This window comes from Eublepharis macularius, chromosome 2 (assembly GCF_028583425.1).
Source record: "Eublepharis macularius isolate TG4126 chromosome 2, MPM_Emac_v1.0, whole genome shotgun sequence".
NCBI lineage: Eukaryota > Metazoa > Chordata > Lepidosauria > Squamata > Eublepharidae > Eublepharis > Eublepharis macularius.
The window spans coordinates 4,992,147-5,019,100 of NC_072791.1; the positions used below are offsets into that span (position 1 = coordinate 4,992,147).

General features: G+C 47.0%; 2 protein-coding genes across 3 annotated transcripts in view; one reads left to right on the top strand and one right to left on the bottom strand.

Moving 5' to 3' along the window:
- Window positions 1–1,617: 1,617 nt before the first annotated feature.
- On the top strand, window positions 1,618–17,488 carry KLHDC2 (kelch domain containing 2). Of its 2 annotated transcripts, none has more exons than XM_054972693.1 (14): window positions 1,618–1,662; window positions 6,989–7,158; window positions 8,465–8,544; window positions 9,497–9,614; window positions 10,552–10,667; window positions 11,355–11,436; window positions 12,369–12,452; window positions 13,005–13,085; window positions 13,171–13,229; window positions 13,603–13,712; window positions 14,298–14,370; window positions 15,535–15,622; window positions 16,459–16,511; window positions 17,125–17,488. In XM_054972693.1, the coding sequence occupies exons 2-14, from the start codon at window positions 7,009–7,011 to the stop codon at window positions 17,246–17,248; spliced, it is 1,218 nt and encodes a 405-aa protein (XP_054828668.1). In that variant the 5' UTR covers window positions 1,618–1,662; window positions 6,989–7,008; the 3' UTR covers window positions 17,249–17,488. The 2 variants fall into 2 exon arrangements, with proteins under 2 accessions (XP_054828668.1, XP_054828669.1); XM_054972694.1 differs by having other exon boundaries at window positions 1,631–1,662; window positions 6,994–7,158.
- Window positions 17,489–18,428: 940 nt separating this feature from the next.
- Window positions 18,429–26,954, bottom strand: part of NEMF (nuclear export mediator factor) — a 40,210-nt gene continuing 31,684 nt past the window's right edge. The window contains exons 24-33 of the mRNA XM_054971908.1: window positions 24,403–24,445; window positions 24,272–24,321; window positions 23,971–24,118; window positions 23,213–23,290; window positions 22,906–23,088; window positions 22,472–22,504; window positions 20,984–21,090; window positions 20,849–20,892; window positions 19,534–19,613; window positions 18,429–18,611 (exon numbers count right to left, since the gene is read on the bottom strand). Coding sequence (XP_054827883.1) covers window positions 18,534–18,611; window positions 19,534–19,613; window positions 20,849–20,892; window positions 20,984–21,090; window positions 22,472–22,504; window positions 22,906–23,088; window positions 23,213–23,290; window positions 23,971–24,118; window positions 24,272–24,321; window positions 24,403–24,445 — 844 coding nt within the window. The 3' untranslated portion in view covers window positions 18,429–18,533. The remainder of the gene's footprint in view (window positions 18,612–19,533; window positions 19,614–20,848; window positions 20,893–20,983; window positions 21,091–22,471; window positions 22,505–22,905; window positions 23,089–23,212; window positions 23,291–23,970; window positions 24,119–24,271; window positions 24,322–24,402; window positions 24,446–26,954) is intronic.

Consider the following 26,954-nt stretch of genomic DNA (forward strand, 5'->3'; position numbering starts at 1 on the left):
ACAGTTTATTTATGAGCAAACGTTTTTTTGAAGCAAATAATTAAAGCTTTTTTAGTCAAAGACATTTTTGAAACTGAAGGCAGGAATTGTGATTGACATAATAAAGCTAGCATTACCAACCTCAAGGTGGTACCTGGCATGCTAGAATTACAATTGATCTTCAGACTATAGCTATCTTTTCCCCTGGAGCAAATGGCAGCTTTGGGAGACTGACTGTACCCATACCATCTTTGTGGTGTAGTGTAGAGTCCAAGAGAGATAGAATTCCTAAGTGGCTACTGGGAATGGATGCTCTACGTCCTCATCTTCTATGGTATACCATTGAGACTAGGAAAATGTGATTGATAGTGCTCGTAAAGATATTAAATGCCGAAGGCTGGTTAGGGGTTGAGAAGGATGGGGCTGCTGTTGGCTGGTGTCCTTCTATGGGTCTTCAAAGCGGATTGCTCTCTAACAGCACAAAAAACCAGAACAGCATTTTAAAAGCAAGAGTCCAGTAGCACCTATAATACTAACAAAATTTGTGGCAGGGTGTGAGGTTTCATGACTCACAGCTCACTTCAGATTCCATCACAAATTCCAGAGAGTCATTGTAGCCTCTTGTGATCCTCAGCAGCTATTTCAGTTGCTCAACTGGATATGATGGGGAAATTACCTATCGTAAGCATTTTAAGAGGTTTGTTTGTGGACTGAATGGAATATAACTGGGTAGTAGACAATTATACCACCACAAATATTTAGGATCAAAGGGTTAATATGATATACAAAACTTCAACTTTGTATTGGATTCTTGCTAATGCTGTCTTTGTAAACTTGTATTTATTTCTATGGCATTGTTTATGGAAACGTCCTTGATTTGTCCAAGCCAGAGTTGTCCACAGTACAAATTATGGGGCTGGGGAGAACCCGTTTATCTTCACAGCCTCTCTGTGTTACAAGCACTAAAATTGTTTCACTGTTGACGTTAAAACAAAATGCTAGGTCTTTGTAAACTTGTATTTATTCACCCTATGGCACTGTTTACGGAAACGTCCTTGACAATGTATGGAAATGTTCTTGATTGTGATTGTACTAATTTCACACTGTGTAATCCGCCTTGAGTCTCAGTGAGAAAAGGGGACTGTAAATAAATAAATAAATAAATAAATAAATAAATAAATAAATAAATAAACTCACTCCATGGAGCAAGCCTTGACTCAGGAAGGCTTACGCAGGAGTGTTGCTCATTACCCTATACGTCATTGCTTATGAAAATGGTCCTGATATTGACTGTACTAATTCAGTCCCAGTGAGAGAGTCTATAAATGACATAAATAAATACATCTTTAAGGGGCTCCGGCTTTACTATACAAAGTCAGTACACGGAGAGAGATAATTAAATCATGTATTTTGATCACCCTCAGGCCATTTCTATACATTTTGCGCTCTATATGGCCTTTCAAAGGGCGCTGCGATCTTCGCCCGCCTCAAAAGAGAGACAAATTCCTCCCTCGGCCCCTCAACGCGCCAACCAAACTACTCCACGCCAACGTCCTAACGCAGTCACTGGCGGACAGCCTAGCTTGTGCGTTGCCGTGGGGGCGGGACTTCCGCCCTGACAGGAAGGGCGAGCCAGATTTCCGGTCGGCGGCGGATGTTGACAGTCTGAGAGGCTTGGCTGAGGTGAGTGGATGGAAGGAGGGGGGAGCTACTCTGGTCCCTGTCCCGTTATGGGGGGGGGGGGCTGCTCGGGGCCCCCACATTGTTTCTGCCCCCGGGCAGCGAGGAGGGGGTCTCCCTTCAGCTTTCTTGCCGCGGTACCTCGTCCTCTCACCTCTGCTTCCAATTTATATACGTATTTAGAAAAGTGGGGGTGGGAGTGGGGGTGACGTTTTAAAATGTTTGATCGGTATCTTAGCCTGCAAGGCAAAAGAGCTTGGAAAAGGAGAAAGGCTGCTAGATTTCTGCTTGCCGGGAAACAGCCTTCCCGGGGTGAGGGTTGCCAGCTCCAGGATGGGAAATTCCTGGAGATTTTTTTTGGTGGGGGGGAGCCTAGGGAGAGATCTCATCAGAGTATAATGCCGTAGAGCCCACCCTCCACTACAGCCGTTTTCTCCAGGGTGACTGATCTCTGTGGCCTGGACAGCAGTTGTAATTCTGGGAGATCTCTGAGGCCTGGAGAAAAGATGGAAGATACTGTAATTTGCTACCCAGCACCTTTGGGAATTATCTACCCATTTACTATAGAAAACAGACCAGAACTATTGGTTTATGTAAAACAGACCAGAACTATATTGAATTGAGTATATTGGTTTATGTGTTAGATTACAGATTGGAATTCTACATCATTGTTTTTGTATATATCGAAATGCTGTACTATTGTTCACTGTTTACATTATATTGAGCTAATGTTGGCGAGAATTGCTTACTTGGAGAGCTCGTGTTTTACTTTCCCCATCTGGAGATTGGCAACCCGACTTTTTAATAATATTCCGTTTCTATACCCCTCTTCAGGACAACTTAACGCCCACTCTGTGTGGTTTACAAAGTATATTATAAAGCTCTTCTGCCCTTTACTTCTGCTGTTGTTTGGGAGGAGAGGGACCTGGGGAACCCCTGGGCAGAAAGATAGGCGATGCAACTGCTGTGCCTTTAACAGCCAGCACAGCTAGTCATCTGCACCAGCTTTTCAAGTTCATGTGGGAGGGTAATAGGGGGGAAAGCCCCTCCCACTTGCTTAGATTTCCAGAAGGATGTTGACATTCTCGCTGCTCAAGATGATGAAGTGGATGAGCAGTTTTGTGTGTGTGTTTTACATACAAATGTTTGGAACCATTTCCACCGCTTTTGTGGCCTTCTGTGCTTGCCCAAAATTGAGAGAGACATCAGAAAACAATCTGAAGAAGGGAGCTTTGGCTCTCAAAAGCTTATATGCTAAAAATCTTGTTGGTCTCTAAAGTGTCACTGAACTCGAATCAGAAATCAAAGAGTTTTCTTTAAAAAAAATAGATTAACTTTAAACACGGAGGTAGGGGGTGGAGAGATTGGGAAAGAAAAACTATGGAAGATGCATGAGAACAACAAGGGATGAAGCTTTTAGACTTATGATTGAGGGAAAGCCACCAGAGTCCACTCGATGGAATCCATGGGAGGCTCAAGTATTCCTCTGGATTCGAATAAATAGACAAGAGGCAGTTTGGTGTAGTGATAAAAAGCAGTAGGACTCTAATCTGGAGAGCCAGATTTGACTCCCCACTCCTCTGCTTGAAGCCAGCTGGGTGACCTTGGGTCAGTCACAGCTCTCTGGAGCTCTCTCAGCCCCACCCACCTCACAGGGTGTTTGTTGTTGTGGGGATAATAATAGCATACTTTGTAAATCACTCTGAGTGGGCATTAAGTTGTCCTGGTATATAAATTGAATGTTATTATTATCATCATTATTCCATGCTCTCCTGGCACAAGGCTTCAGGGTTGGCTTTTTAAAAACAGCAGTTAGGATGTTAATTAGGTGTTGGGTGTGGGTGAGACAACTGTGGAAGGTGACTTGTTTTTCCAGCTCTAGCCTGGATTAGGAACTTTATTCACATTTTCCGTTTAAAGATTATTCACACAATGTGGTTTTCTGCCTTCTACAGTTCTGGCTGTGTGTCCCGTCCTTAGTCATTTTTCTTTGAAAATGACTTCCTTCTCCCATCTGGACCTTATTTCCACTTACAAACTTATATACATTTTCCACCAATGGACAACGTAATCCATGCTCTCATCCCAAACAAGTTAGACTACTATAACACTCTTAATGTGGAACTGCATTTGGAGACTGTACGGGAATTTTAGTTGGTTCAAAATGCAGCTGAGAGATTGCTGGATGACTGGGACTGTATATGAAAGATCTGTGTTGGCTGCTAGTTTGTTTCCAGACACAATTCTGAATGCTGCTTCTTACCTTTAAAACACTAAGCTGCTTGGGGCAGGATAGTAAAGGATTGCCTGTTCACATAAAATATGTCCTTCAGTTATGATCTTCTAAAAAGGGTCCTATTCTGTGAGCCCTCCCCAATGGAAAGAGAGTGGCACACAGATGGGACGTTCTAAGTACGAGGGGATATAGCACTAAGAACATAAGATCTGCCTGTTGGATTAGACCAAAGGTCCATTTTGTCCTACATTCTGTTTCCCACATTGGTCTATCAGATACCTTTAAACACGAAGCAGAGGCCCACGCCTCCCCCGTTTCTGACGCCTCCCCCGTTTCTGGCACCTGGTGCTCAGAGGTGCACAGCCTCTGAATGTGGAGGTTTCATTTAGCAACCATCACTCGTAGCTGTTGATAGACCTGGTGTCCATGAATTCATTCCCTGTAGAAAATTTCTCCTTGTGGCCGAGATTGTTGAGCTTTTGGTACCAGGTAAAAAAATGTTTTCTGAAGGACTTGATGTTTTTTTTTATTTTAAACAGAAGGACTTTGTTGATATGGTTTTGTTCTGGTTCAGTCACCTTTCTCATGAATGGTACGTTTGAAACTAGCTAGTAATTGTTTAAATCTCCTAGATCTGGAGTAGCTTTCTTTAGGTGTAGATGCACAGTGCCTGCGTCAAGGCTTAGGGGGGTGCACCCTCTCTTTCAATGAGCCATTTACGTTATCCCAGACACAGTTCACCAGCCCCTTCCTGGCAGATTTAAGCAGCCAAGGAGGAACACAGGTCTTACAAGCTGTGGTAAGTCTCAGACTTCCAAGAATCCTGCCCGCATCCTCAGACTGGGCAAGCTGAAAGGGCATCCCTCGCAGCTGGAGAAACTGGCTCCTTGGAATCATCCAGTCTTGTCAACGCTAATACAGAGTCAAGTTGGAGGAAACGCACAAGATTTTATGCACAAAGTGTTTAACAAAATGGTTGTAACCACCCCGCCCCGCTCCCTGCCTGCAGACATTACTGAGATAATAACACTACAAGCTCTTCTCTCCCCACCTAGGCCTGTTCAGGGGCAACAGACTGAGACGTTGCTGAATTTAAAAGGTTGCTGCAAGTCACACAGCTCGCCTCCCTTCTGTAATCTGATGATAACAACACAGGACTACATTGCTGGAGTGAAGTAAAACCCTCAGAGCCTCGCTACAAGTGACATCTTATACGCGAACGGCACTTGATCATTTTCGCAAGTCTTTCTGGGAATTGAAGTCCCTCTCCCCCACCCCTTTTCTTTCTGTTCCTTCCCCTCTCTGTTAGAATGCCTGCCTGAAGAGACGGAGAAAGCCTAAGATAGCAGCTTTTGCAAATCGTCTTGCTGGGGGGTGGGGGATGCTCTGGAGAAAGCTGACATGTCGGTGAAGTCCTAGTGTCCTTTCAGTGATCTTTGGGGGTGGGCATCTGCAACTTTGCTAATTGTCTTGCTGGGGGGGAGATGCTCTGGAGAAAGCTGAGAAAGTCGCAGCTGCCCACCCCCAAAGATCATTGAGAGCAGGCTTGTGACTGGAGGAGCGATTTGCAAAAGCAGGCTTTCTCCGTCTCTTCAGGCAGCCATCCTAACAGAGAGGGGAAGGAACAGAAAGAAAAGGGGTGGGGGAGAGGGACTTCAATTCCCAGAAAGACTTTCGAAAATGATCAAGTGCCGTTCGCGTGTAAGATGTCACTTGTAGCGAGGCTCTCCGTTCCCCACCGCTTGCAAGATGGGGAATCGTAATTCTGAACTAGATACACTTGCAGTGAAATAGTTTATTTTAAAACTTCAAAACACACACAGATCCATCATATCTACACCCAGTCATATCAGAGTTTGAAAAAGATGCTGCTGTCTTTGCGGGGGGGTGGGGGGGAGTTGATGACGCATAGCAACAGCAACATTCAGGATTGTCACTCTAGGACTTCTTTATGTCAAGGTGTGGTCAAACGAGTGTCCTTAAGTGGAGAGGGAGTGAAAACCTGGAGCAAGCTGTGTTCATAACCTTATTCCAGGCAAAGGATACTTTGAGGAGCTGAATCTGTGACTTATTTATTTATTCAATTTGATTTATACTCTGCCCTCCCCGCAAATGGGCTTAGGGCGGCTAACAACATTCATAAAACACAGTGAATTAATCACAAAACCATAACATCAATAATCTTTAAAAAGTCATTAAAATAGTCCAGGCACAGGCTTTTTAAATATTTAGGAGTCCGTGTATAGGCATAGTAGATGGCCGAGGGTAGCCTCAGAAGAAGTGGTGGTCTTAGATGGAAGAAGGGGGACACTAGCTGGCACTCAGCCAAAGGCCCGGCAGAACGTCTCCATTTTACAGGCCCTGTGGAACGTAACAGGTCCCGCGGGGCCTGGATCTCCAGCGGGAGAGCGTTCTGCCGGGCCAGGGCAAAAAAATCCCTGGCCCTGGTTGAGGCCAGATGGATGTCCTTTAGGCCAGGGACCACCAGGAGTTGCTTTTGTACAGAATGCAACACCCTACAGGGAATGTAATGGAAGAGGTGGTCCCGCATGTATGCAGGTCCCAGTCCGTGAAGGGCTTTAAACACCAAGGTTAACACCTTGAACTGGATCCGGCACAGCACAGGACGAATGTGACTTTCCAAGGTTGTTCCAAGAGATTGTTATGTTTTCTGGCCAAATTCTGTTAAGTTGGAACAGAAAAAAACTTGTAAATGAGTCACTTAAAATGACAAAACATACATTTCTAACTGCCTTTCCACTATAGCTGCTGAGGAGTCCAGAAGTGTCAGGTCTGTACAAAAATCCACTTGGGAGCTGTTATGAGAGCCCTTGAAACTGTTGTAGAACATAGGCGGTGGTTGATGATCTGGAGGACTGTAATTTTATGGAGTGCAAGAAGCTAATTTTAAAAATGGGCCTCTGCCAGGTCTCAGCATTTAGAGAGCGCTTCCTGAAACGAGTGAATGGGTTTTTCAGTCCACGTTCATTTCGGGTGCCTTGGTGAGAGGATGAAGGGACCTCTCCATGCTGACTGGTTTGGCCGGAATGAATGGCAGCATTGTTGTCATTTCACCCTCGTTTTTCTCTGCAGTACAGTTCTACGGCGTTGGCATGGCAGATGACAACGAAGACTTGCAAGCGGACGAGGATCTCCCAGAGGAGGAAACGCTTGAGCAGCTGGAGAACGGCAGCCCTGCTGAGCGTAGCGGTCACGTGGCAGTCACCGATGGCCAGTGCATGTTCGTGTGGGGTGGATATAAGGTGAGAGGCCCTTCCGAACTTCTGTTGGAGCGCAAGCAGAAGAAGCTGCTTGCTCGTTCCCTGGGCCCACAGAGAAGAGCCTTGGGAAAGATGTGAAAGGATTCACTGGTGGGGGATATATGGAGGAAGAGGAGAGGAGACAACTAGCCAGCAATTCTGGAGCTAGCAGGACATCCTGACTTGGGACGGGCATGTGCTCAGTCCATTCCAGAAGACCTTGTTTTACACATCCCTCGCTGATTCTGAACTGAGCCCAGTACCAAAACTGAAGCATCTCTGTTTCTGTATTTATAAATGAGAAGAACTCTATGATAATGAAATACGGAATTTAGAAGAGGGGGAAGCCCAAGACTGCCTTTTATTAATATTTTGTTCAGAGTCATTCTGTTTATCTTTCTCTAAATCTGTTTTGTGTTCTTGGGAGGGTTGCGTAATCCCATGGGGAGCTCCTTGCATGCGAGACCCTTGTCAGAGGCCCCCCTTTGTCTGAAATAGACGGGCCCTTTATTGCAGTGAGGTGTGCCTGCTTTGTGGACTGGGGTTCAGGGTGGGAAGACTAATGTCTTATGAAATGAGCCAAGGAAGTTCTCGTTCGAACAGGATTTGGGAGGTGGCGTTTGTACTGGTTTTTACTGGTTGAATTGTACTAGGTTTTATTCTGGTGAGCTTTGGATACGTTCCTTTGTTATTGATCTGGCTAGTAGGCGAACACATGAAGCTGCCTTATACAGAATCAGACCCCCGGTTCATTGAAGTCAGTATTGTCTACTCAAACTGGCAGCATCTCTCCAGGTTTTCAGGGAAAAGTCTTTCACTTCACATACTATTTCTTGATCCTTTTTCCTGAAAATGCCTGGGGATTGAACCTGGGGCTGTCTGCATGCCAGACAGAAATTCCACCACAAAGCCACAGCCAGTCCCCTAGTATTAATCTACGTTGTTCTGCGTTTTACGATCAGATCCTAAGCAGACTTGACTTCAGTTGATTTCAGTGGACTTAGAAGGGTGTAATTCCACTTAGGATTGTTTTGTTAATATTTAAGACGCTTGGTGAGTGGTAGACTTCAAAGTGAGATCAATTATTTTTGAAATAAAAACTGGCTGGAAAAGATGAAAAATACAGGAGTGGAATTTTTCACTGAAGTATCCCAAGTTTTTCAAGTGGAGTTGGCATTCTTTTAAAAATACAATTTTGGGGTATAATTTGGGAACCTTTGGGCTGTTGGCATAAAGAAAAAAGGATATTTTAAAACGGCTACACAGTTGGTGATATGACACACACACACCCCTTTTTGCTCTGTTGCAGAATGCCCAGGTGAGGGGCTATTATGACTTCTACCTGCCTAGAGATGAGATCTGGATCTACAACATGGAAACGGGAAGATGGTATGATACTGGAGAGAACTTTTCGAATCCAGAAGGTCCCAACTGCATCCTGGCTTTTAATGGCCACTGCCTTTGTGTCTGGAAAGTTGTGTCTTAAATTCTTGAGTTTCACATTGATGGATTGTGGGCGAGGGAAGAGATTTCCACAGTGCCTGCAGTGGCCGTTGTATACAGGTGTTGCCCACGTAAGGAGTTAGCTGCCCTGAGCTGAAAGGAAAAGTGGAATATAAATATTTTAATAAATAAATAAATAAATAAATAAATAGTAGAGATTATTTCCAGACTTGGGAAAAGCATTTGGGGAAGGGCGGGCATAACCATAGAGAAGGCAGATTTTTAAAAAATGATACCCCGCATTAAAACAAACTGGAAATCGCTGCCATGCAGGAACATTAAACCTTTTTCTTCTATAGCTGTTGTTTAGTTATTTTAATTTGTACCCCACATTCTCCAGCCGGTTCAAGGCCGGTAATATAAAATTAACCCATTAAAATCCCTCCCTGTTGATGTGAGGCTTGATTTAAACAAGTTGCTGGTCAGGCAAAAAAACTTAGTTGTGGGAATTCTTGCCTTTCAAGTGGGCTGCCATCTGTTGCAAGCACCAGTGCACTGCGCCTACATGCTCTTTCTCATGGGAAGCAGCCCACTTTACACGAGAAGCTGTGCAGGCTGGAAGGTGAGTGGTTTTGTCTTGCCAGCATCACACTGAGACGGGGCCTGAATGTTCTGGTTATCAGAAAAAGCCCCTTGCAGGCAAACATTGGGGGGCAGCTGTCATGGATCCCACTGATTACTGGAAACAGCGGAGAAAGTGTTGTCGTCTCCCATCTCCATCCATCTCGTTGCCATGTGGAAGCATCCGTCTTTGTATGGTATGGAAGACGACAAAGTTTTGTTGTCTCAGGGAGAGTTTTGTTGTCTAACTATGGCCTTTCTGTTACCACTTTGCCAGGACAAAGCACAGGACGGGAGGAGACGTGCCCCCCTCCATGTCAGGCAGCTGTGCCGTCTGTGTAGACAGAGTCTTGTACCTGTTTGGGGGGCATCATGCGCACGGGAATACAAACAAGGTCAGTCCATTGATGGGGGGGGGCGCACAAAATACACAGCATGACCAGTCTTGTCCCTTCGTGTGAGTGTTGAGTTAAAATGAGTCCGGTGGTTTTGGATGATGGGTTTTGGTGGCTATTTAGAGATCCAGTTGGGTGGACCTGAGTCCCTTCAGAGGTCATTCTCCCTCTGAACCCAGATACCCAATTCATGCCAACTAGCCAGCAATAGACCTGTCCTCCATAATTCTGTCCACCCCCTTTTTAAGATTCAGTTGAGCCAGTGGCGTAACGTAGTGGTTAAGCGATTAAGCTGTGATGTGGCACTTCGCTGCTTCGAATCTCACTACCGCCATGAACTCACCAGGTGGTCTTGGGTAAGCTGCTTCTCTCCGCCCAGTTCCCCAGCTGCATTGTGGGGATAACAACACTGATGTTGTTCACTACTCCGGGTGGGCACTACTCTGTCCAGAAGATCAGTATACAAATGAACTGTTACTATGACTATCCTGTAGCAGTGAGTTCCACAAGACAACTACCCATTGACAAAAGGAAGTTCTATTTTTCACGCATTCTTAAATCTGCTTGAATCTGACCCCAGCTCTGGTATTATGAGACGGAGGAGGAAGAGCTCCTGTCTCTATTCTTTTTTGCTAGAGTGCATAATATTGCAGGCCTCGGTCATGTCACCTCTCAGTCACCTTTTTCTAAACTAAAAAGCCGCGGGATGATCCAGGGCAGGGCAGGAGCTCTAACCCCATGCTTGTCTTGATTGCATATTTCTGTAACCGAGAGTCGCAGAGAGAACGATGTAAGCCACTTTGGGTCCCTGTTGGAGAGCAACGTGGCTTATCAATGAAGTAAATACATCTCCAGGTCTTCTGTACTTGGTGTGAGATGCCTTTCTACAGGTGAGTTGTGTGTTTCAGAACGGCCCCTCCCCTTCTCTCCCTTGCAGTTCTACATGCTGAATTCCAGGACAAACGATAACGTTCTGCAGTGGGTCCGGGTGGAGTGCGAGGGTGTCCCTCCCTCCTCGAAAGACAAGCTTGGAGTTTGGGTTTATAAAAACAAGTAAGTTGGTATGAACACAGTTCGACTGTTTCAGGCAGAGTTTGCTTTTCCTAGAAGTGACTGTGAGAAAGCCTGTCTCATTTCAGTGAAAAGCTGCAGGTGGAATCAGCTCATTCCCTGCCGCTGATCCGTCCCCTCCAGCCCTCTGTCCTTGATTGTCATTGTCTTGTCTTGTCCTTTGCAACTCCGCTCAACGAATGGCAGCGCCGTCGTCCATCACAAGGGACCTTCCTTCCTTTGGCATAACGTGCTTTTTGTTCTTATTTTAATGTCATTTGCACTGGGGTGACTTTTTTGGTACATTGCATACAGTTCATATAAAATATGCTGGATGTAGGTTTTAAAAAGTTTTCACTTGGAACAGCCACCAGCCATCGTGGTCTTGGGGCACAGCCACCACTGTGAAGGCCCTGCTGCCATCCTGTGGCATGTCTTGCGGCCCTTGTTAATGGCGCCTTCCCTCTGAGATCATAGTGGTGGTGTAGAGGATGTGTCCATGTTCATTGTGTTTGAAGAAATAGTGAGTGGAAGGTATCCCCAAAGATTCCAGATTATATTTTTTAAGGGGTTGGCAAGAACATGACTTAAGCCCCCCCTTTGCAGGGCAAGGCCTTGCTTAGTGCAAGTTTTTCCAGTTGGATGACGGCTTTCCTTTTTGCTAACTTTGCTGTGCTTTCTGCTGACCAGGCTAATATTTTTTGGCGGCTACGGGTACTACCCTGAAGGGAAGCAAATCGGAACGTTCGAGTTCGATGAAACGTCCTTTTGGGTAAGCCCTGGTTTTTTTCCTCCCGGAATCTTCTCAGCCAGGGTTTGCTCGTTCCGAAGGCCATACTCCTGATGAGAGGGGTGATGTCTTTGCTTACAACTCACAATAATTGTTTTGCAAAAGATGAAAATACTGAGATAGATCCTGCGGGACAAAGTCATGGAGGGAGTTAGCAGAGCAGTGCTTCCCCCACCTTCCCTTCCGCCCTGTCTTCTGCCAATGATGCACCAAGCTCTCAGACATGGTCAGAAGAATGAGAAGGTGATTTTGCCCAATTCCTTCCTCTTCACTGAAGGATCTCCCCTGGTGCTATGATAGCCCCCCCCCTCCTAACAGAAGCTTTTCTGGATGCTGTCCGAAGGGGAACAAGAGGAGGAGATCCACTCCTTCTGCAGGGCTTTCCATCAGATCCAGACTATTCAAACTAAATGCATATTGTCATTTGTTGATAGATCTTTGGAGAAAGTGTGTTCTATCTTGGAGCCCACCAGCTTCCTGAGAGGCTTTGTTCTGGTGGGCTGGCAGTTAAATGGATTAGCTGTAGTGTGTGTGGCCGTAGGTTGGGTGACAGAACATGGTTTGCATAGAGGAGGACACTCCAGCTACATGGATGTCTGCTGGAACAGACCTTTCTGGGAGGTGCTGAAGAATTCTGCACTTAAGAGACCAAAGACTTGATGGCATAGAAAGCAGTTTAGCCTGTCCCCCGTCGGCACTCCAAGCCAAGCATTTCGTCTTAGTCAAATTCATGCCCCTCCTGCTTTTAGCTTCAAACCCATATAGGCATCTTGCAGTTTAAAAGAACACAGTCAAATGTACCACATAATGGGGCGAGGAGACAAAGGTTAAGTGTAGTTGTTCGGGGTATAAAATATTGAAAATCCTGCACAGAAAAGAGTCACTTATTCCACCCTTTCTGTTCTTGTCTAAAGAATTCAGGTCTTCCTCGAGGATGGAACGATCATGTCCATATGCTGGACACAGAGACTTTTACGTGGAGCCAGCCCGTGACAACGGTAATGGCGTTTCCCTTTGACAGCAAGAGCAGTGCCTTGCACGGTGTTTTGTGTGTCCCACCACCGCCAGTCTCCCAGCCAGCACCGCTTGTAACCTTTCTGTCAATGTACATTTTTGATAATCGGCATAGTAAATTGAGAATGAGCTCAGATTCTCACCCCTGCCTTGGCTGCAGACAAAGTCCACCACCTCAGCCTTGGGCCCTCCCACCAATCTGCAATATGGGCACTGTAATTCTGGCCTTCTTCACAAGGCTATTTGGAGGATTTCTGAGCGAATGCATGAAGAGCGCTCTGAGCACTTCGGAAATGCCCATACCACGCTATGCGTGTGGCTCGGGAGTGTCTGTATCTTATCCAGGAAATACTCGGATGACACAGATGGAGGAAGGGGACATGGGTAGGATTTTATTCTCTCAGACACGGGCGAACAGTCCGTCGGGGGCAAGGAATTCTGCTGAAAGTCATTTTCTTTTGCCCACAACACTCCTAATAAGTTATCGAGTCCTGCTACGCCTTCTGAATAATGCTTTTCTGATATTCTCCCCTTAGGGTAAATCACCCTCACCCAGGGCTGCCCATGCCTGTGCCACTGTTGGGAACCGAGGCTACGTCTTTGGAGGCAGATATCGAGTAAGCAGCAGACCAAAGCGGGAAGTGCTGTTGTGTGTGTGGGGCGGACTGTGCTAAGATTGTCTGTCTGTCTCTCTTATATCAGGATTCTCGAATGAACGATCTCTACTGTCTCAACCTGGATAAGTGGGAATGGCATGAAATGTAAGTAGCCATTGGCCTCCCCTGATTGTACGGCTGTATCTGGCCACTGATGGTTCCTGCCTTCCCTTTTCAGGATTTAAACCTGTGGGGAGGCAGTCTCCAGTGTCCTCCATCCCATTCTAAAAACAGCTTTGTGATTCCTCCTCCGGCAATAACCGAGTGGCAGCTCGGTCTCCCTCCCTCCCTCCTCTTACCTTGTGACAGACCAGCCTTTCTGGCTGGAATCTTCTTCATGGGCCAGATGAGCTCGAGAACCCATTTTTGAATTAGAATGCATCCTGCCTTCCCCCCACCCCACCCCTGCCATGAGCATGACCTGCTACAATTTCAAACTGTGTTGACTGGGTGGGTGGGCGTTTCTTTCCATTTATAGAACCACGCAAGGGATATGCCCTGTCGGCCGCTCTTGGCACTCTCTCACTCCGGTTTCATCTGACCATCTCTTCCTCTTTGGTGGGTTCACCACCGACAAGCAGCCACTGAGTAAGTACTTCCCACAAGGCCCAAATACAGTCAACAGATTGTACAGAAGGGCCCTTCCACAGAATCTGTCATATGCACCCAATTTATCTTTCGTCTTTGTGCGATTGGCAGCTGCACAGCAACTTGTCCACTTGCCACAGGTGTGTGAGAAGTGGCTTTGTTGCTGTTCACATGCATGCGTACACGCGCGCGCGCACACCTCTCTTTTAAGAAGCTGGTAGATGTCTAGGAACAGCATGGAGGTGAAGTAGGGGTGTTCTATCTTCTCCCCCCACCTCTATCCCACAGAAGGGTCTTCTTTCAACAGGAAACTTCAGATGAACACAAAGCTGGCTTACCCTCCCTTCTCTTCCAGACTTTGTCCCCCCAAAAAAGGAAGTAATTTAAAAATTGGATCTTAGAAGTGGACTATGTTGTATGTCCACATGTTTTGTACTCTGGGTTTTCTGTCTGCTTCTTGAGTCGTAGAAGCTGAATAACTCAAGGATGATGCCCGTGAGTCTGAAGGCTCTGTCGTCATATCTGAACACAGCTTCTCAATGAGAAAGCACTTCCAACCCCAAATATCTCCTCTGTTTTTTGCAGGTGACGCTTGGATTTATTGCATTAGTAAAAACGAGTGGATACAATTTGAGCACAATTACTCAGAAAAACCCCGGTAAGGAGCACAGCACAAATTGGTTCTTTGCATTCGAATATCCAGAACGCAATTGTGGTCTTTTGACAGAGATGGCCTGGTCAACGGCTACTTTGCATTTATCAACCGAAAATATGTGGCTCTATCACAGCCAGTGATCAGGTATCAGGACGGTCATCAGTATCGGTATTCCCCTGTATTCGGGCTCTCCCATACTGGTTTGGTATTCCCGAATATTTCCAGGAATAGTCAGAATTGGAATATTGGCATATCTGAGAATCTCAGTTATTGATCTAGTTTCTTGAATATACCCAGAAACAAATATTTGTGGGAACGATCAGGATTGGAATACTGGTATATCTGAGAATCTTGGCTATTGATTTGGATTCCTGAATATACTCAGGAAATACCAATAAGGGGTTTTGGCGGCGGGGGGGAGGAATATATTATCAAACTGGAAATACCAAAGCGTACATCCCTAAGTGCAAGTCCACCCAAAATAGGTTGACTCCCAGATACGTGACTAGCAGTTCTGTCGACCAGGACCGCCTCAGTTCTGTCTGGATCAAGTTTCAGTTTCTTTGGCGTGACCCAGACCACGAGCTCCCAACTCCCACAGCCTCATCTGGCTTGGTTGAAAAGCGGGGCTGGATGGCGTCAGCATATTGCAGGTGCTGGACTTCAGCTCTCCAGAGGACCTCACCCAGAAGAGTTTTGTCGACACGAGTGAAACGGCACGGGAGGGAAGATGGAGCCTTGTACTTGTGGGATATACATCCAATAAAATAAATAAATAAATAAATAAATAAATAAATAAATAAATAAATAAATAAATAAATAAATAAAAAGTGTATCAGGGCAACAGAGAAATACCCACATTTCAGATATTTGGTTGCATTTATTTTTAATACATTGGGTAGATTTGAATGACAAATGAGGATTTACTAATTTTGTGGAAAAAATTTATTCTCTTGGTATCCTGTGAGTACAGAACTACCTTGAGAACTATGTAGCACAGCAGCCCACCCTTCCACCGCAGACGGGGGCCTGCCGGAGTTGAGAGTGTCACTCAGCTGCTGTTGGAACAGGGCGTGTCCCTGGAATCTCAAGTCAATCATTTCTCTGTGTATCTCTGCTGTCCACGGACTTCTTGTTAATAACTGGTACGTGGCTAATCTGTTACAGGCTTTGGCACACAGCCTGTGCCAGCGAAGAGGGAGAGGTGATTGTCTTTGGCGGCTGTGCTAACAATTTACTTGCCCATCACAAAGCAGTAAGTCTTTTGTTTTTAAGTGGATCTGGGGTATAATTCCCTGGTGTAAGTGTGCCTTTTATAAAACCCTGTAGCCTCTGGTCAGTTCATGCAATAATGTGGTGCAAAGCCTTTTACATATCTTACATATTTTCCATTGATACGCCATTGGAGCAATTACACACAAGCTTGGGAGGCGGGGCAGGCTCTTGTAGTGTATACCTTTGAACGCTACAGTATGTTTGACAACTGTGGGAGAGCCACTGCTGGGTGTGTGAGTTAGCTACACCTTTGCATATTCCCTTAAATGATTTTGTTTCCAGCCATGGCATTTACAGTATGGTCTTTCACCTGGACACCTGGGGCATCAAGATGACACTGGCTTATTGAGTTGGTTGACCTTCACCGTTACCAAGATGACGTGCTTTTGGGGGGCTTGGTTCTGGTGTGTTTGCTGATGTCCCACCAATGCAAGAACATGCACAATACCTGGCTTTTGGGGCTGCTCTTAACGTGCTGAGCCAGGTCTCATTGGTGTACTGTGTAAATACAGAACCACAAAGGAAGAAGTTTTTAATGTAGATTCTGACTGGAGTGGGAGAACCATCTGAGTAGCAGCAGCCACACTAGTTAGTAGGGCAGGATGTCAGAATACTTGGACATTTCCAGCTGTATTCCTAAAACCTTAAGTTAATGGTAAACATCATCATCGTATTTCTGCTAAGTTAGGCAAACAGTGTGTGACTAGCCCAAGGTCTGCCCCTCACTTCATGCAGTTTTTTGGAATAAGGGTTGCAACGCAAATGCAGGTTTAGAGAGAAGGGTTCCCTACTCACAGTATGCACTGTCTTTTTCAGGCACACAGTAATGAAATCCTGGTGTTTTCTCTGCAACCAAAATCTCTTGTAAGGTATTGAAAAAAACATTCTTCTGAACTCTTGCACTTGTGTATACATGATGCCAGTGGGGAGGTAAATAAGGCTGCCTTCTCCATGATCCCATCTAGGGTGGTGTACCCACATAGCAGGAGAAGTTATCTCTTAACAAACTTAATAGAAGTTGGATGATATGCAGCAGGTTCTGGGGTGAAAGAAAGTTCACTCATTGAACTTCTGCCTGCTTCCTCCCTCTCAGTGCAACAAGAGGGCTATTGCGGCCTGTCCTCTTTGTACGTCAGTGGGACTGTGACCGGCTGGCAGCCGTAATTGGCTTGGCTGAGGGAGGAGCTCTTTGCAGAGGCAACTCCTCCCCTGGGCTGCAGCTTTTCCCGTGGGGCACTGATGCCCAGACGCTCATCAAGGCAGGCTGGGACTGAGTTGGCAAAAACAGATTAATATAGGAGCCAAGATGGCCACTTTCACCTTGAGATGAGGGCTGGGAACTACAGGCCGGAACCTGTAAAAATCTCGGCCCAGCGGCTATGGTGCTCAGGTCCTGTCTTGTTTCCTCCTCCGACAACGAATACTGGGCCTTTTCTGTTTCCCCTGCTCTGCCTGAACTCTCCTGCGTCCCTCTTCCTGTAGACTCTGCCAAGAGGCTATCTTGTGCTTCAAAGAGATCCTGGCCAGCTCCTGGCATTGCCTGCCCAAGCACCTGCTCCACAGCCTCAACCAGCGCTTCAGCAGCAATAACACCTCTGGCTCCTAGGAAGCTGCAGCGGGTGCCTGAGCTGCCCTCCTTGTGCATGGATGAGCCCTCCTGTAAAGAGACGTGATACTTTGACCACCCCTGTGCGGAAAGTGTGATGTTTGTATAGGTTCCTATTTTTGCATTGTGGTAGGTAAGCCAGATGCTTCTTGACTTTTTTTTTGTTGCATGTGAATGGCTTAGAGAGAGAGAACTTATTTTTGTGTAAAAAGATGTTTGCAATAAATGTATTTAATGCAAGTGTAGATGGTAATGGATGCTTCACTTGTATGCCTCACATACACACAAGCTCAATACACACAATCTCCCAGCATTCTCTGGGCTGGCTCTCACTTGGCATCCTAGAGCAGCTTCACAGCTTAGAACCCCCATTTTGGGAGCCCCAATAATAGGGTTAGCAACGTCCAAATGCCAGAGCTGCTGCCCTACAGAGAAGGCTTGCTAGTGGTTTTCCACAGCATTAACCTTTCTCCAGGTCATGCTTTACAACTGTGAAAGTTATCCCAGCCCAGGGGCTCTTTGGACTCCACTGCGGTTTGGCTCGCTCCAGCTCCTTTCCCAAAGTGGACGCACTATCAGGAACACCCCACAAGAAATTCTAATTCTGCACACAGCAGACTTCAAGGAGGTAACACGTTCCCCATAAACATACAAAGGCAGATCTCAGTCCAAAGGCAGAAGTGGGGGCTACCTTCAGTGATGGGCTCTGCTTCCACCGTCACCATATCAGCAATGGCTATAGTCAAGTCTCAAGCAAGGATGAAAAGGCCATCTTGAATTCACTATTCTGGGAGTGGCTGAAAGGAAGGGCTGACTCCCAGGTAGCTTCAACGCGCTGTCTCTTTAAACCCAGATTTTAAAGGAATCCTTACTTACAGTTGGAGCCAGTAAACAAGACATGGTTCAACTAGAAGCAAGGTACATCTTTATTGCTCTAGATTTATTCGAAGACTAGCGGTGAATTCCTGATGGCTTTTTCATCCTTGCTTGAGGGAGTAAGTTGCCGAACAAAGAGGGGAAGAGGACAATAAAACTAACACTCTAACAGGAAGATCTACAATAAACTTATCAAATGTCCCACTGTCCTAATACTGGAGGGGGAACTACAATTCCCATGAGTACCAATTGTTAAAGGGACAGCACATATTTCTGACTACACAGATACAGAGGCTTTCTAAGCTGTGGTTACAGTACAGCGGATTTTATTAGCAAAACTGGAAGAGGGCTCCTGAGCCGGAACATCGAACTTGCAGCAGCAGGTTTGTGAGGATGTGTACAGTTGTCCTTATTTCTTTTTTATGTTCAGGAGATTAGGAGCAGACACCTTCACTTTGCCTGGCATATTTCTGGATAGATCTGTGTCCTAAGCAGAAAGAATCACACATTTCCATGCTGATTAGCTAGATGGATAGAGCTACACATGAGTTTTACAGCAGCTACAATTTTTTTCTTCCAGCAGTGCTAAATAAAGAGTTGGGGGGGGGACCACGCTAAAGAGCCCAGCCTCCCTCTCCACCGTCCGCTTTAAATTGTAACAACATTCTGCTAAAAAAACCCACAACAGTGTCTGGGGTATAGGAACCTACCAATTTTTTCTTGAAGATCTAAGTACTGAGTTCCTCTATAACAAATACACTCACAATGAGATGGGTTAGGCTCTAAATGTTTGATGAGCCCATAGTCACCCAAAGCTTCTGGGCAGAGTGGGGATTTGAAACTGCGTCTCCCCCAGCTCCTAGTCTGAAACTACTGCACACCACTTCCTCTAGCCTCAAGTAAGCGCCCCCCCCCCCCGGGCTGTCCCAAGCAGAGAGCAATCAGGGAGTCCAGTTAGCCCACAGGATAGGAGGACTGATGCAGAGACACCAGGCATTGCCAACACATTTTTTGACCTTATCTTTCAGTCCTAAAAGCTAGAAACTCAATTCTGAAAGAAGCTAAGCAGAGGTTCTCACAAGAATTTTGCACCCACTATCTGTGCCTGCAAGGACACGTGGAAAACACACAGTCGGGGCTGCTGTGCTGCTGTCCCCCGTGGCGGCATATCTGCTCCTGCGGGTAAGCGTTCCCAGCTGTGACTGGCCCAAGGTCGCCCAGCTGGCTTCAAGTGGAGGAGTGGCGAATCAAACCCGGCTCTCCAGATTAGAGTCCTGCCACTCTTAACCGTTATCCCACATAGTCCCGTTTCAAGAGGAGGTAAGACATTCTCAGTTGCCTGCTTCACTTGGAAAATGTCTCGGCCACCTGCTGTTACTCAGGACTGGCCAAAGGAAGGGGCTTCTTACCTTCACACTGCGAAAGAGATCCTTCTCTCGTAGGGTCGACTCCTTGGACTGCATGAAACTATACAAGGCAGTCTTTGCAGCTGTTAAACACACAAGGCAAAGCTATAAGGAAGGTGAAGATTGGAGATTCTATACTGAAGAAATAGGAAATTATTCACTTGCAGCAGCGTTGCAGATGAAACTGCCTCAGGCTAGGAGTTCGAACCCAGGACCTTCTTATGCAAAACACGTGTTCTGCCACTGAGCTACTGTCCTTCTCTGGCCATGCAAAGCTACTAATCCCAAATTAATCTAGTGGGGCCATCCAGTTCAGTACTGTCTACTCTAACTGGCAGCAGCTCTCCAGAATCCCAGGCCTAGAACAGTTTTTCCCATCCCCTGTGACCTGTCATTCTTTCAACCAAAGATGTCAGAGACTGAACCGAAGCAGGTGCTGTAGCACTGAGCCACGGCCCCCATGCAAGCAAGAGTCGAACCAGACCCAAAGATGGGACAGAGCTGCTCTTCAAATCACAGCTGTGGTTGCTCCACCTCGGCACCTCCTGCACCATCCCCCTGGGATGTTACTTGCCCTGCAGTGGAAAAACAGACAGCTGTGTAGGTGGTACTTGTGTGCTTTCCCCATAGAATGCGTGCAGGGGTGGGGCTGAGACTGTGAAAACGACATGGAGGGGGGGGGGATCCAGCTCAAAAGCATCCACTGGTGTTCCTGTCATATGGGCTTCCATGACAGTTCTTTGAACTTCCTTGCCTACAAGCAGCCTCGGGATTTATGGAGAGGAATGCTGAAACAAACCAACACAGTAATGTGGCTCTCCATTTTCACAGTCGTTCAGCTCGGGTGCCGTTAACCATTTGATCAAAAACTCACTTATCAACTTCCCATTCTAGCTCTCTGCATGGGGAGATCGCTGATTTTGGACTAAACGCTAGAAATTTTGGATATATGGTTCAGTTTGCAAAGCGTCTTCCAAATAGTTTCTTTTACAAGAAAAAAAATACTCCACATTGTTTCTCAGCAGCCTGCATGCTGTGGACAACTCTCTCTTACACACACACACACACATGCATCCCTGATCTCCCATCCCCAAGGGGGGAAAACCTGAGCAGGCCCCCCAACTTCTCCAAAAGGGCATTCAGGCTCGCAGGACTCTGCCCAGACCAGGCATGATGGTAATATCCCAGAGGGCACCAAGGATCTGGGGCAGCCAGGGGTAGGGAGGGCGGATAATTCAGCAGGCAGCCCCACCCCACAATAACCCGAGGGTGCTGCCCAAGGGAACAGAAGGGCTGGGAGGAAGCGCATGTCCCCTACCTTTCCCCTTCCGCTGGGTGCCTGGTGTCAGCTTGACTTTGTATCTGGAAAAACCAACAAGAACAGCACAGAGGTGAAGGAGGATGCCCAGGTCCTCGGGCAATGCCACCCAAAGGCAACGTTGCTGCCGCTTACTTGAAGTTGGTCATGGTGCTGTAAGGGGCACAGAAAGGGACGGCAAAGAGGATGATGTCTTCAGCGTGGGGCTGCCCAGTCAGGGAGTCCAAGAGAGCCTCTGCTTCCTAGAAGAGCAAAGGAGAAACGGGTAGAGGCTGGGAAGAGAACAGACATCCAGCTCTGTGCTTCTTACCCCCGCCCCAGCCACGGCTGCATTACTGGCTTGCTCTCATGGTGCTGACTTCCTGTTGTGTATGACTGCTGGGTTGTTGTGCACCTTCACTGTTTTAGTGCAATCCTATGGAAAGTTACTCCAATCTAAGCTCATTGATTTCAATGGCCTTAGACTGGAGTAACTCTGCTTAGGATTGCACTGTTAATGGATTCTAAGGCTGCTTCTTCAGCCCACTGGGCAAGAATCAAAGGGTTGGAAGGGACCTCTAGGGTCATCTAGTCCAACCCCTTGCACAATGCAGGAAATTCACAAATACCCCCCCCCCCCATACACACACACCCAGTGACCCTTGCTCCATGCACAGTAGATGGCAAAACACTGTCAGGATTCCTAGCCAGGCTGGCCTGGGGAAAATTGCTTCCTGGCCCCAAGGTGGCAATCGGCATTTCCCTGGGCATGTAAGAAGGGGCCACGAGAACTAAGCACTGATGTAACCCTTCCTGCCCTCCCTCTCATGCTCTGCCCAGGTTCACAGAATCAGCACTGCTTATGGGGAGGTAATTTTAAAAAAGCATAATAAACAGAAATTAAGAGGAAATCTCAAGAGTGATGCTGCAAGCAAAGCTGGAAGGTGGCCTCTCCACCATCCCACAATCTGGGAATGTGCCCCCCCCCCTCACTTCACAAATCCACACTCTGGCAATAAAAATGCGTCTGAGATTTGCCCTTTGCTCTGAAAAGCCTTGTGGTTACTGAGGCCACCTTGCCATGGTGCTGATGAAAGCCACTAGGAACAACTGGCACGCCTCCAGTTGGGGTGGATGGGTGGGTGTATCCAGCCCTGATTATTCCAGAGGTGCACAGCTCATGCCTGCTGACCTCTCGGATTGGCTGATGGGGGTTCAATCAGTACCATGCCGAGCCCTCGACCTTCCCCATGACCAGCACAAAGCAGAATAAATTATGCCAGGAATAATGCACGTGAGCTTACTTGCCTAATTTAAACATAACAGAATTTCAGTGGGGTTTTTTAGCAGCAAGTTCCCATAGGAACATATGAAGCTGCCTTAACTGGTCCATCAAAGACTGGCAGTGGCTCTCCAGGGCCTGAGGAGGAGGTCTTTCACATCGCCTCCCCCCCCAGATCCTTTTAGCTGGATACTGAACCTGAGACCTTCTGTGTGCCAAGCGGATGCTCCATCACCGAGCCACGGCCCTGCCTGCCATTAACTGGGGAGGATGGAAAGCCAGCCCCAGGCGCCCCAGCTAGGATGCCCTTACATTTAAGGGGGAGGCCTCGGGCCAAGTCCTTGCAAATGCTGCTCGTTTACCTCCTTGGCGTTCGGATCCTGGTCGTGCTCCTCCTGCGTAGAAATCACACAAACCACTGAGAAAAAGAGGAGGGGGCAGAGAAGCTTGGCTGGTGGGCCGTTCCTCTCTGCCCCAGGACAGCCTCCTGGGAATCCAGGCCAAGCACCAGCCGGAAACTCAACGATCCCATGACCCCCCACAGCTGGAGCGGGGTCTGCACTCACTGTGCTCTCCACTCCCAGCAGAGGGCCTGGCCAGCCCACAGAGCCCCTGGCGAGCCCCCAAGAGCACCTGGGACAGGCTCGGACGACCCTTTCTGCCTCCCCACGTGGAGAACAAAAGGCACAAAGTGGAAGCCGTCGCCTGTGTTTGGAGACACACCTTCCCTCCACCTCTGATCAAAATTCTGCTTCCTCACCCCCCCTCTCCTGACAAGCGTGCATGCAGCAGTTACCTTCTCATCCAGGTGCTCCTCCGGAGGAGGATCTTGCAACTCAGGGCCTCCTTCCTCGATCCTGACCATCACTGCAGCCCTCTGGCCTGCCCTCGGCTTCTGGGGCGGCTTCTTTGGGGCGTCTTCTTTTGTTTTCCCTTTCTTGCCTTTCTTTGGTTTCTCTTCTTTCGCTGACCCAGCAGACTGGATGTGGCAGACCCAAGAGATCAGAATCCCGGACCTGACACAGAACCAGCAACCTCATTCATTCATTCACTCACACACACACTCACACACGTGCAGAGCGCAAGGAATCTGGCCTCCTTACCCCGAGCAGTTTCATGATGAGCTCGCGGTCTTCCTCGTCTTGGTCTTTGTACTTCTCCTTCATTTTTTTCAGTTTGCTCTGGAGATGACAAGACAGGGGGAGAGCTTAGCGAGAGCTGAAAAGGGTCTGATTTGTGCTGCCTGGAAATGTGTGGCAGGGACACAGCCAGGTCCCCAGATGCACATTAACTGCCGATGTTGCCCCAAAGCTACACCAAAGACACAGCCAGCCCCGCCGAGGTCTGTCGTGGCAACACAGGAAGCGGTCTTGAGGATGCAGCCTACAGGCCCGTCCTTTGCACACCTGGCACAGGCAGAACCATCAGATTAACCAAGGGACTAGAGAGGACGGCGCAAAACTGGGCAAAGGCTGAAACTGGAACTCGGAACCGAAGTCCTGGGGAAGGTGTCTGACTCGCATCCAGACCCTGTGACGGGAGGAAGACTCGGCCCTTGCCTGAACTGAGCGTTGTCTTATTTTTTTATCTTAGAATTTTATTGAAATTTTTAAATTAAGAGAAACATACAGAAGAAAAAAAGACACTGTTCTAAAAATTAAGGGAAAAAGAAAAATAACAAAAAGAAAAAAATATCATTGTTTTATTTCCTCCATCCTTTCAATCTGGAAATGCCAGACTGAATTCCATCCACCTAAGTATTGCATGGCACAGAAAACACCTCCTGCCCCTTTGCAAGCGGGCTGAGGAACTGCAGGGGGGCAGACAGTTCTTAACTTGACAGTCAGTCAGTCCAGCCCACCTTCTGCCCCCTCTTGACAGGCTGTTGGGGGGCTGCATTCTTGTTGACGCTGGGAGGGGGTGGAAGCCGAGCCCCGTCGTCCTCTGCCTTCCCCCTTGGGGGCCCTGAATCATCAGGGTCACTTTGCGGCTGCTTCTTCTTCATTGCTCTGAGGGAAAACAGAAATTACACGCTTCTCAGGGACTCCAAGTCCAAACCAGACCTCTCTGACAGTTTCAAAACTGGACCCCAAACAGAAAAACATGTAAAGATCACGACGCATATGTTCTCTTTCACAAAGGCTGCCCCAGCTTCCACTCACCTCCTCTCCTTGGCTGTGAGATGTCTCCGGCTCTGGGACTTTCCATCGCTCTACAAAGGGAAAGAAAGTTAGAGGGGCTTTTCTTCCAGGACGGCTAGCAAGCATTACGATCATCTGGGCAAAGAACTTACCAAGTTTGAGGTATCCTCTCTGGGAACAGATTTCAGCTGGGATCTGCAACAGAATAGAAAGGTGCAATTTATTGCAAGAGCCGGCCAGACTGAAGTGAGAAAGGGAGCCGGCACGTATCTGTGTAAGGAGTTTGTCAGAGTCAGTACCAAGTGAAAGCTGACATAGCCAGGAGCTGGCAGGCAACGTCTTCAAAGAAAGCATTCGAGAATCTGCATCCAAGCTCTCTCTCTTAAGAGAGATTTACTCTTGGTTATTTACCGGCAGCGCATCCAATCGTCCATGCACAGAAGGCACCCAGAGTTTGCCCCACACTCCTCTCCCTTCCTGCAGCCCCTTCCAACCCCCCTGGGATCATAGGATATGCACAGTGGACCAGCTGTGTGGGTTTGCAGAGGGACTGGAACTGAGCTTGTGGAAGAGGAAAGAGGAGAGATTTTACTCATCCATCCACACATCCTTCTTTACTCCCGCCCCTGCGATCCACTCCCCCACTTCTCCACACAAGCTGCACAACCCTGGGAATGACGTTTCTGGAGGTGGGAAGGGGCTGCAGGAACAGAAAAGAATGCAGGAAAACTCTGCATTCCATGCATGGAGTGGTCGGATGCAGGTCAAAGACCACAGTTTCTGCTTCAGCATTCAAGGTCGTTTATCAAATTCAAAACAATGACCTAACAAACATGAAACAAAAGGGGGGGAAATGAGCAGAGAGGAAGGAAACAAGCAAACTCAGCTACTGACTCTGAGATTGTTTCCATAATGGTGAGGTAGTGAAGGCCCACAGCAAAAGACCCTCCCTGAGCGGACAGATGCCAAAGGCACTTGGTGCATATGCGCGCACACATGCGCGCGTGCACACCCACAGAAGCCTTTCAAATGCTTAAAGAGAGCAATCACGTCCCCCCTCAACCTCCTCTTCTCCAAACTAAACATTCCCAAGGCCCTCAGCCTTTCCTCGTAGGGCTCAGTCTCCAGACCCCGGATCAACCTCGTCGCTCTCCTCTGCACCCTCTCGATTTTGTCCACATCCTTTTTGAAGTGAGGCTTCCAGAACTGCACACAATACTCCAGGTGCGGCCTGATCAAAGCAGTATAGAGAGGGGCTATGACCTCCTGCGATTTCGACGCTATGGCCCCCTTGATACAACCCAAGATTGAATTAGCCTTTTTTGCCACCGCATCACACTGACTGCTCATATTTAGTTTACAGTCCACTCTTACCCCAAGATCCCTTTCACATATACTACTGCCCAGAAGTGCATCCCCCATCCAGTATTTGTGCTTCCCATTTCTGTGGCCCAGATGTCATACTGTGCACTTGTCTTTGTTGAATTGCATCCTATTCACAGCTGCCCACTTCTCCAGAGTATTCAGGTCTTGTTGAATTTTAATTCTATCTTCTTGGGTGTTTGCTACTCCTCCCAATTTGGTATCATCAGCAAATTTAATGAGCAGCTTCCACTCCTTCATCCAGATCATTGATAAAAATATTGAAAAGTAAAATTGATAAAAATATTGAAGAGACAGGGTGGGGGGGAATCTTTTCCAGGAAAAAAACCCTTAGAAATATTTTTTGGGAAATTGAAATATACTCAATTCTTACTTTCCAATCAAAACTAAACTTCTTTTACTGATGTAGCATCATAAAATATATCATTTATAACTTTTAACGTATAACATTGTACTATTTGACATATCTATGGAATTTAAGCAGTATAAATATTTTCATTTTCTATAAGAAAAATTGCCAAGTATACCCAATACTCTGTAAAAAATGAATTTTGTACTAAGCAAAGGGAAGTGTATAATTTGGACAGAAACACTCTCAGCGAGTCACAGTAGATTGGACTGCCAGCATGTTTAGATATTAAGCCAAACTTTATAACACTGAAGTCACTGAACTCTTAAATAATGTATCCTCATTAAGCAAATTAGAGCATGGTTGTTGTGGGTTTTCCGGGCTGTATTGCCGTGGACTTGGCATTGTAGTTCCTGACATTTCGCCAGCAGCTGTGGCTGGCATCTTCAGAGGTGTAGCACCAAAAGACAGAGATCTTACAGGATGACTCAGCCCAAACCCACCTTCCTGAGTAGATATAAATTACCTGCCAACAAGACAGAGACTGTGACACTGAGAGATCCCTGTCTTTTGGTGCTACACCTCTGAAGATGCCAGCCACAGCTGCTGGCGAAACATCAGGAACCACAATGCCAAGACCACGGCAATACAGCCCGGAAAAGCCACAACAACCATCGTTCTCCGGCCGTGAAAGCCTTCGGCAATACAAATTAGAGAATATTGATTGTTGCCAAAATTACATACATTTAAATAAAACACATTATTGTGTCTGCCTACAGCCTAAGATGTACTTTTCCAGAGCTCCCCACAATGTCCATTTTTTTCCAAAGTCCTCAGACGTTTTTTCATGCTGCCGATTAAAGAGAAAATATTTCATGGGACGGTTTTTTCAGTGCTCCTTCAAATTTTCCATTAGAAAAATGGAAAAAATGCTCTGAAAATTGAGGACCCCCCGCCCTCCATTCTTCCAGT

What these genes read in the sequence shown, in the direction of transcription:
- KLHDC2 (XM_054972693.1), top strand. Translation starts at nt 7,009, where the DNA reads ATGGCAGATGACAACGAAGACTTGCAAGCGGACGAGGATCTCCCAGAG. An exon ending in TACTTGCCCATCACAAAGCA is followed by an intron (nt 15,623 to 16,458) that starts GTAAGTCTTTTG and finishes TGTCTTTTTCAG; the next exon opens with GCACACAGTAATGAAATCCT. An exon ending in CAACCAAAATCTCTTGTAAG is followed by an intron (nt 16,512 to 17,124) that starts GTATTGAAAAAA and finishes CTCTTCCTGTAG; the next exon opens with ACTCTGCCAAGAGGCTATCT.